Raw genomic sequence first — 10,252 nt, forward strand, 5'->3', positions numbered from 1 at the left:
ATGTCTCCTAATAACAAACACCTTCATGTCTTGTTTTTCTTCTCCGTGTATTAGAAGAGTATCCCTATTATTCTGTATCTCCAGATAAGCTCCAAGTCCACTGTGTGATGGGGAGAAGCAGGTCAGCCACCCTGTTCCTGGCCTACCTGATGATCTGTAAGAAAATGATGGTGGTGGATGCCATGGACCACGGGAAGCAACACAGCATCCCCGACTGGGGCTTCCCGCAACAGCTTAGACAGCTGGACACCTCCCTCATTAGAACAGAGGAACAGAGAAAAACAGAAACAGACGAACAGAGGAACAGGTGAAAAGGAGAAAGAAGAAAAGACTAGGAGAAATAGGAGGTTGAAAATAATGATAAATGTGATCGATGCATCCTGAGAAAAGGAAACACATTTAATTTTTAATCATTTAGTTCCACAAGAAATTAAAATATAAAAAGTCTTACAAGTAGGTTTCCTAGTACTTCAAAAATACTTCCAGACAGTAGAGTACTGTAGTAGAGTAGAGTACTGTTGTATAGTACAGTAGTAGAGTACTGCAGTAGGGTACTGTAGTAGAGTAGAGGACTATTGTAGAGTACTGTTGTAGAGTACTGTAGTAGAGTAGAGTACTGTAGTAGAGTGCTGTAGTAGAGTAGAGTACTGTTCTAGAGTAGAGTACTGTTGTAGAGTACTGTTGTAGAGTATTTATATTTTTTTAGTAGAGTACCGTTACAGAGTAATTATTTTTTTAGCAGAGTACCATTGTAGAGTACTGTTGTAGAGTACTTATATATATATATATATTCTAGTAGAGTACTATTGTAGAGTACTTTTGTATACTTTTTTGTAGAGTACTGCTGTAGAGTACTTATATGTATATATATATATATATATGTATATATATATATATATATATATATATATATTTGTAGTAGCTCTATTGTAAAGTACTGTTATATATATCTTTTTAGTAGAGTACTATTGTAGAGTACTGTTGTAGAGTAGAGTAGGGGTTCCATACCATTCCAGCATTGGGGAACATCCTGCATGCACACGCCTTATCTATTTATATGGGCACAAGCACTGTTCATGACCCCCCCCCCCCCCCCCCCCCTGGGGCACCCCCCACAGTTTGGAAACCACTGGAGTAGAGTACCGTAGTAGAACCAAGTACTCCAATTGTACTCTAAATGTAAGATTTAAACTAAATGCTAAAGTTGTATTGGGAATAAAGAGGATATTGCCTTAGCTTACACTTCTGTCTTTGTACATTTTGAACTTCAAAACTCCCAATTAATTTGAAGTTCAGTCAGTTGGAAGTCAAAGGAGCAGAATCGTGTGCATGGTCAATCATCATTTATTTTATGCTAAAATGTACAGCATTTATAAGTGACTGCCAAAGGAGAAAAGTCATAAATACAAGACTGTCATTCTGTCCAATTGTTTGTGCACATAGCCAGGTCTCCCCCTGTGACTGTCCCTACCAGCCATTCTGTACAGGTACAAAGGCTACAAAAGAGCAATATGAACAAAAACACAACTACAAGTGGCTTTTTACATGCAATCTGTCAGCTTAGTTTGGTCTATTTACATCCTCTCTTCTCCTACACTTTGTAAAATATAAATCCAACATTTTATCAAGATAGAAAACAAATCTACAGATGGAATGAAAATGTAACTTTTTAAAGAAATTGTAAAATATCAACTTTGGACTAAATTTATATTTCTTTATTATTATTTTTTATGTCAACACTTTTCGACATTGGTACACCTCTGAAATTTAAAAACAAAATCAGAGTGAGGGGTGCAATATGCTTATTTATCTTGACAGAAGTCTTCTGCATTATAAAACAGAAAGCTGCCTCAAAGATATCTGTTACAAAAGACTTCAGAATTATACATACATGGTAATAAAACCTCTCGACCGTACAGAAGAACAGGATTAAAGAAGTTGACAATTTTTTTTTTTACATTATTATTAGAATTAACAAAATATAGTTTCATCTTTCTCCCCCGCTTTGTAAGCGAGGGAACCTAACAAAAGGCCAAAATGTCTTTAAAATGTCTTTAAAATGTCTGCTATTAAGCACAACACTTGTACAGTACTACTCAATGCACTGTTACTAATGAAGACCGATGCATGCTAATTGTCACTTTACAAAATAAGTACAATAATTTAAATATACAAAGGCATGAGTATAGTACAAACTAATTGTCAGCACTGTTAGACAGGTACACTGAACAGGTTCTAGGAATATCCAATAGTTGAAATCTGTTTGTAGCAGGCACATTAGATGGCTTCGTTTTGAGGCTGCTACATAACTACACTCACGCTCTCCCTCCCGGTGATGAAATCTCGCGCCCGTCTCCCCCCTGGCCCCCTACCCTGCCTGCCCTACGGACTGATCAGGGAAACTAATACTAATTAAATAAATGTTCATCTCTATGACGTAAGGCTTCCCATCTGTTAGGAACAAAAATACTTTGACATATATAGATAGTAGCTTTTTGTAGAAAGTTTGCTTGTTGATCAAACTTGATGCATTCTTTCCAAGTGCTGGTTTTTAAGTAACTATTAACAAAATTACAACAAACAAACATTATCAACAACCAAAAAGGCCAAATGTGTGCATCAGGGACGAATAGTAATAATAATAATAATTAATAATGCACATTTGTGTGATTTAAACATCCAGTCAGATTGATTCAGTCTGTCGGTAGTTACCGTTTCGTTAACTGTTAGTTAACTGTTAGGTTAGTAACCGTGGGTTACCGTCTGATGAAAGGCCCTTTGAGTGTCTGCTTGGACATAGTTCCGGTGTTGGTCATGTATCCATGGTGACCGGCTGAAGAGAACCTCATGTTGCCGTGGGGCGGAGCCTGCATGGGCTGTTGGGGGTATGGTTGCGTTCCCATCATGCCCATCTGCATAGAGGCGTACTGGGACCCGGGCGACTGGTTCATGTAGGCCGCAGCCATCTGTTGACTCGACATCTGGCTGCCGGGGTAACCACCGTTGACGCGGTAGCCATTCATGGCGTGGTTGATGGCGGCGGCAGTGGGCATGTTCACAGCGTGGTTGTAGGAGGCTGGCATGATGTTGACCGTGCCCAAGTTCATGCCCCTGGGCATGGCAGCAAGTGTCCGGGACGAGGGGGCCTGCATGGTGACTGTCTGGGGGGCCCCGTGGGCATGGCTGTACATCTGCTGCTGGTGCTGCTGGTGGGCGGAGTGACCAGGGGCCGCTGACTTGGAGCGCATGGAGATGTGTGTGGGGCACTTGTGTCCCCCGGAGGCCATCTGAGCCTGTAGAGTCCTCTGGGAGGGGGTGATGTTGGGGATACCCATGGCGTTGCGTTGCAGCATCATCTGAGGGGAGCTAAGGGGGTGGGAGGATGGCGGAGGGGGGGTCATGGTGGCCTGTACTTGGACCTGGGAGGCCCCAGGGTGAGGAGTGGCCCCGTGGGGGCCATGGGGATGTGGGGACTGGGATAGAGACACCAGGCCAGAGTGCTGAGAGTGCGATGACAGGGAGGCACTGTTTGTAGTAAAGGATGTGATGGCGTGGGGGTGGGGGTGAGAGGTTGAGTGGGTGTGGGAGGTGGAGTGGGGGTGGGAGGTTGGGCAGGTGGGAGGTTGAGTGGGGGTGGGAGTTGAATGGAGGTGGGAGGTTGAGTGGGGGTGGAGGTTGAGTGGAGTGGGAGGTTGAGTGGGGGTGGGAGGTTGAGTGGAGGTGGGAGGTTGAGTGAGAGGTGAGGGGAGTTGAGTGGTGGGTGGGAGGTTGAGGGGGTGGGAGGTTGAGTGGGGGTGGTTGAAAGGCAGAGAATGAGGGTGGTCGATCAGGGTGTTGGTCAACTGTTGTAGTTTGGCCAGGCTGAAGGTGGCCGAGGGCTGGGAGTAATGACCGCTGCTATAGCCCTCCTGGTTTATCCTCTCGTAGAAGCTGCTCAGGTTGGAGCTGCCTGAATCTGGGCTGTCAGCTAGCTGCATGGGCACTGTGAAGTTGGTGGGAATGACACACTGTGCCATCGTCTGCTGCTGACAGTGGCTGTGCTGGCTGGTGCCGTGTTGAGTGTGAAGGGTGTGTTGACCGTGCTGGCTGAGCTGATTGTGTCGTACACTATGTAGCTGGCTGTGTGCAGGGTGTGTATGCGGGTGTGTGTATGGGTTGTGTTGCGTTAGCTGGCTGTGTTGATTGTGTGGCGCACCGTGAGGCAGACTGTGTGGAGTGATTGTGTGCCTAGTATGGCCATGGGGATTGTGTGGGATTGTATGGCTGTGACTGTGACTGTGTTGACTGTGACTCGGTGGTCTCTCCACCACTCCCACACAGCCCTGTGGTGACTTGACGTTGCAGTGCTGCGGGGAGCTCAGGCTATTCTGCTGAATCATACCACAGCTGCCAGGGTTGACGCCCGCCATTTGCTGGCTAACGGCACAGCTGCTCTGCGCCAGGCCGCTAGGGGGGAGGGGGCCGTAGGAGCAGCTGTTCTGAGAGGGACCCCCGGCCCCACCGCAGATGCTGCCCCCCAGCGTGGAGTCATAGGAGCTGGGGTTCTCGTAGTTCTCTGTGGTGCTCTCGATGGAGCCCAGGTCACTGAAGCCACTGTCCACCACCTGCTGGGACGAGTGGTCTGACACTGACGGCACATCCATCATGGGGCTGGTTGCCATGTTGTGGAGGGAGGAGGGGACAGAGATGGAGGCGTGGTCTGGGCTGATCTGGGTGTAACCTCCACTACTCTCCAGGATGGACACAGCCGGACCGCTGCCTCCGCTACTCTCCAGGATGGACACAGCCGGGCTGCTGACGGAGCGCACCGACTGGCTGGGGTGGGTGTGGGCCGAGGACAGGGGGCTGCTGTGGTCAGACTGGGGGCAGCCTTCGTCCAACGAAGTTAGGGTGTGAGGGGGACTCTGGGGGGTCACGTGGTGGGTGTAAGTCTGCAGGCTCCGGCACGCCTCCTGGGTCTCTCTCTCCACACAGTCCTGGTGGAACACCGAGCTGACGCTATCTGTCTCTGGGTCGCGCTCCGTCTCCTGGGTGAGGCTCTGTACGGCCTGGGCCGTCTCCTGGGTGAGGCTCTGTACGGCCTGGGCCGTCTCCTGGGTGAGGCTCTGTACGGCCTGGGCCGTCTCCTGGGTGAGGCTCTGTACGGCCTGGGCCGTCTCCTGGGTGAGGCTCTGTACAGCCTGGGCCATCTCCTGGTCCACGTCAGGCTCAGGGTACACCGGGGGATCCATCTCCTCTCTGTCTCTTAGTACGACAGTAGGACTCAGCGCTCCAAGCCTCTCTCTAGCGTTCGGTGTCTGCTGTGGCTGGTGAGGAGCCTCCTGACTGCTGCTCTCTGAGTCAACGGGGTGGTCAGAGTCTACTGCTGCTACTGCTGATGTTGTAGGTGCCTGTTCCTGGATATGTTTGCTTCTCTCTTCTCCGGTGTTGGCAGGCTGCTCCTCCTCGCACCTATAAGCCACAACTACAGACTCCTCCTCCTGACATCGTTCAGAATCCTCACGGTTCAGATGGAGAAAAGCCGGTGTGATGTAGGACTGGGCTTTAGGAGGCTCTTTACAGGGCCCTGGCTCCAGCTGCTGCACGTCTCCGTGTTTCTCTGGCTCTGCTGTCGACTCAATGTGACTCTCGTCTTCATCGTCCGCATCCAGGTGCGTGGCCTCATCCTCTACAGCTGATCGTTCAGTGCTGTGTTTCAGCTCTTTGGGTGGAGACAGAGAGGGGGATGGAGAGGCCCCGTGCTCCTTGTCCTGTGGGTCATCCTCTGGTGGCTCTGACACCTCCTGACTGTTGTCACGACTGAGGGAGCTGACGGGGGAGCAGACGGGGGAGCTAGCTCTAGAGGCTATAGGGGAGGCTACCAGAGAGCAGGCCATGGGAGAAGTCACAGGAGACACCCCAGGGGAGCGCTCTTCCTCCATGGAACTTTGGGGCTCTGAAGGCTCCAAGGCTATCTTCTTGTCCATCTCCTGACTGGCCAGGCCTCTGCGGGGCTCTGACCCTGCCTCCGTTATGGGAGAGGCCTGGTCCAGCTCCTCCTTGGGCTCTTCAGCCTGGATGTGGGGCTCCTCGGCCTCCAGCGGCGTCTCCGGGGGTGTGTACAGGTTCAGCTTGAATCCCATCTTTCTCTCCTTCTTCAGACGCCATTTTGGAGGCCCCCGTTTCACTCCTTTGGGCCAGCCCTTCTTGCGCTTTACTGCTCGAGGTATGCCCGGTTTCTTCACTAGCACACCGGCCCCTAGAATGTAGAAAGAGAAAACGTCATTAGTGATGAGAAAATTGGTGTTTTGTGAATTATGGTCACATTTTAAAATGTATACGGTCAGTATACATAGTGATAAAGCTTTAAAAACATGTGAAAGATGTAGTTACCTTCGTTCCAGTGATTGTCTCTGTACATGTTTTTCTCTAGCCGTGGACGACCTCTGCGTCTCTTTACTGGTTTCCTAAGCAGCTCCTCCTCCGTCTCTCCCACCCTGCAGGTCCTCTCCAACAGGGGCATGGGCCTCTCGTCCGACGAGTTGTCAAACGGTTCCTTCAGAACCTCCGTCGTCTCCGAGATGGTCTCAGTTGTCACACTGCTACTTCTCCCTCTCCTCTCCTGACCTCTCCTCTTGAGGACCAGAGCTCTCTCATCTCTCTGGAACACACAGATGTCAAATGTCAAACACAACCTTTCCTGGACAAAGATTCATCCTAGGAACGGACTAAAAAAATAACTTTCTGAGCACAACTCTCCAAGACAGGGAAGCAGATAAAATGTTCAACATAACTCTTTCTGGAATGTACTAGCTACAGAGAGGGCGATACTAAAGACTCTGGTTAAATGTCTGAAGGGAGGACCTCATCCTAAACTCTTGTTCTGAATGCAATATGCTCCAACCACACGATGTGAGCCTCAACGCTTGAGCAACTCTTTCCCACAGATGAAGGCTGCCTGGTTCAGAGAACCACACATGAGACCGGCAGAGTTAACTCAGATCACAGGCCTCATTCTACATATCATCTCGTTTTCCAATAACTGAGTATCACAAGCATGGCAAGTTCCGTTGTAGTGATTAAACCCAGGGAAGAGTATGAAACCAATCCTGTAACCAATTCACGAGTTAACTGCAACAATCATTAGCAGGCAGCCTTATCTGGAGGACCATATTACTGCTGTGTGAAACAGAGAGGTTTCCTAACTTCTAGATCAGCGTTTCCCAAGCCTCGTCCTCAAGTACCCCTCAACAGCCCAACCCTGGTCCTCCAGTACCCCACTCGACAGCCCAACCCTGGTCCTCCAGTACCCCTCAACAGCCCAACCCTGGTCCTCAAGTACCCCTCGACAGACTAATCCTGGTCCTCCAGTACCTCCCAGCAGCCCAACCCTGGTCCTCCAGTACCCCTCAACAGTCCAACCCTGGTCCTACAGTATCCCTCAAACCCCCAACCTTGGTCCTCAAGTATCACCCATAACCAACCCTGGTCCTAAAGTACCCCTCAACAGATCAACCCTGGTCCTCCAGTACCCCCTCAACAGACCAACCCTGGTCCTCCATAACCCCCAACAGCCCAACCCGGTCCTCCAGTACCCCCGACAGCCCAACCTGGTCCTCCAGTACCCCTCAACAACCCAACCCTGTCCTCCAGTACCCCTCAACAGCCCAATCCTGTGTCCTCCAGTACCCCCTCAACAGGACCAACCCTGGTCCTCCAGTACCCCCCGACAGCCCAACCCTGGTCCTCCATACCCCCGACAGCCCAACCCTGGTCCTCCAGTACCCCCGACAGCCCAACCCTGGTCCTCCAGTACCTCGACAGACCAACCCTGGTCTCCAGTACCCCTCAACAACCCAACCCTGGTCCTCCAGTACCCCAGCAGCCCAACCCTGGTCCTCCAGTACCCCCTCAACAGCCCAATCCTGGTCCTCCAGTACCCCTCGACAGACCAACCCTGGTCAGTACCCCTCAACAGACCAACCCTGGTCCTCCAGTACCCCTCAACAGCCCAACCCTGGTCCTCAAGTACCCCTAGACAGAACAACCCTGATCCTCAAGTACCCCCCGACAGTCCAACCCTGGTTCTCAAGTACCCCTCAAAAGCCCAACCCTGGTCCTCCAATACTCCCCGACAGCCCAACCCTGGTCCTCCAGTACCCCCCCGACAGACCAACCCGCCTCCTCCAGTACCCCTCACAGACCAACCCTGGTGCTCAACGTACCCCCACAGACCAACCCTGGTCCTCCAGTACCCCATCACAGACCAACCTGGTCCCAGTACCCCAACCAACCCTGGTCGCTCCAGTACCCCCAACAGCCCAACCCTGGTCCTCAGTACCCCCACAGCCCAACCCTGTCCTCAAGTACCCCCTCGACAGACCAACCCTGGTCCTCCAGTACCCCTCAACAGACCAACCCTGGTCCTCCAGTACCCCCCCGACAGACCAACCCTGGTCCTCAAGTACCCCTCGACAGACCAACCCTGGTCCTCCAGTACTCCCCGCTAGACCAACCCAGGTTCTAAAGCAGGGTTGGGCTGTTGAGGGGTACTGGAGGACCAGGGTTGGTCTGTTGAGGGGTACTGGAGGACCAGGGTTGGTCTGTTGAGGGGTACTGGAGGACCAGAGTTGGGAAACACAATCTGGTGTAATATTATCTTCACCACAAGGGGGCAGTTGCCTATAGACAACACAGATGTTAAAACAACATTGGTGGTGTTTAAATTAGCCATGACCACTGACAGTAGAACAAGGTTCAGTCTGTCTGCCATGACCACTGACAGTAGAACAAGATTCAGTCTGTCTGCCATGACCACTGACAGTAGAACAAGATTCAGTCTGTCTGCCATGACCACTGACAATAGAACAAGGTTCAGTCTGTCTGCCTTAGACTTGACCACTGACAATAGAACAGTGGTGTAAAGTACTTAAGTAGTACTTTAAAGTATTTTTACTAAAGTAGTATTTATAAATAAGTTTTCCCTGACACCCATAAATGTGAAATGCTTAGCACGGCGGATTAAAAATAAAAATTCAGGCACTTAAAGAGAAAATCCCTGGTCATCCCTACTGCATCTGATCTGGCAGACACAAATGATTTGTTTGTAAATTATGTCTGAGTGTTGGAGTGTACCACTGGCTATCAGTACATTTAAAAAACAAGAAAATTGTGCCGTCTGGTTTGCTTAATATAAGGAATTTGACATGAATTATACTTTTACTTTTGATACTTAAGTATATTTAAAACCAAATACATATAGACTTTCTCAAGTAGTATTTTACTGGGTGACTTTCACTTTTACTTGAGTCATTTTCTATTTAGGTATCTTTACTTTTACTCAAGTATGACAATTGGGTACTTTTTCCATCACTGACAATAGAACAAGGTTCAGTCTGTATGAATGCTAGACAACAGTCTCCACAGCACCAGAGAAATCTGGTTATCACCTGTTTATCTGCTGTACTGTCAGGCCCAAAAAGAGGCTCAACATTTCACTGCAGTCAAGAGGATTCACCACATCCCTCTCTCTTAGTATGTTAAGATGTGTTGTCTACAAACTAAGTCACAATATATAATGATTGAAAAACAAATCTAATTTATGAAACTATTGCATAACATTCTATTTATTTCCTTTGTTTTCCCATCCCTATGTAAAGACTACAATTAGCCAATCCTACGGGACAACAGCAGTCACCTGACCCTGCAAACAAATAACACATTTCTAGTGGTCACCTTTCTCTTGTCTCCAAGTACGGCGTGGGCCTTCGCTAGGATGGGTAGCGACCAATCAAAACCATCCTCATCGTCCTCACTGCACTCGTCAGAGACGTGCAAGCCTTGTTCTCCGGCGGTGGGGCGACGCTGGTAGGTTCTGCAGGGCTTCTTACTGTAGACCTTAGTGGGAGGACGAGGGTGAGTCATCAGGTGGACCACCTCTCTCTCCTCCTTCTCCCAACAACTAGCCTGCTCCTTAAGTCGCTCAGCCTGAAATTAACACCCAGATCAACAGACATTATGACCATGTCGGAGAAACACACTGGCAGGCAGACTCAACATCCTCATCCGTAGGCTAATGGGGAAATAAACAGACACGCGTACCTAAGTCTGTCCGCCTTAGACTTGACCACTGACAATAGAACAAGTCTGTCCGCCTTAGACTTGACCACTGACAATAGAACAAGTCTGTCCGCCTTAGGACACTTGACACTTGCAATAGAACAAGGTCTGTCCGCCTTTAGACTTGACACTGACACGAATAGAAACAGTCTGT

General features: G+C 49.5%; 1 protein-coding gene across 1 annotated transcript in view; it reads right to left on the bottom strand.

The window, feature by feature from the left end:
• Nucleotides 1-1,328: 1,328 nt before the first annotated feature.
• LOC112070117 (histone acetyltransferase KAT6B-like) overlaps nt 1,329-10,252 on the bottom strand; it is a 107,779-nt gene continuing 98,855 nt past the window's right edge. Inside the window, 4 exon segments of the mRNA XM_024137534.2 lie at nt 1,329-3,550; nt 3,776-6,238; nt 6,373-6,640; nt 9,715-9,966. Coding sequence (XP_023993302.1) covers nt 2,757-3,550; nt 3,776-6,238; nt 6,373-6,640; nt 9,715-9,966 — 3,777 coding nt within the window. The 3' untranslated portion in view covers nt 1,329-2,756.

The sequence above is a fragment of the Salvelinus sp. IW2-2015 genome, unplaced genomic scaffold, assembly GCF_002910315.2.
Source record: "Salvelinus sp. IW2-2015 unplaced genomic scaffold, ASM291031v2 Un_scaffold1222, whole genome shotgun sequence".
Lineage (NCBI taxonomy): Eukaryota > Metazoa > Chordata > Actinopteri > Salmoniformes > Salmonidae > Salvelinus > Salvelinus sp. IW2-2015.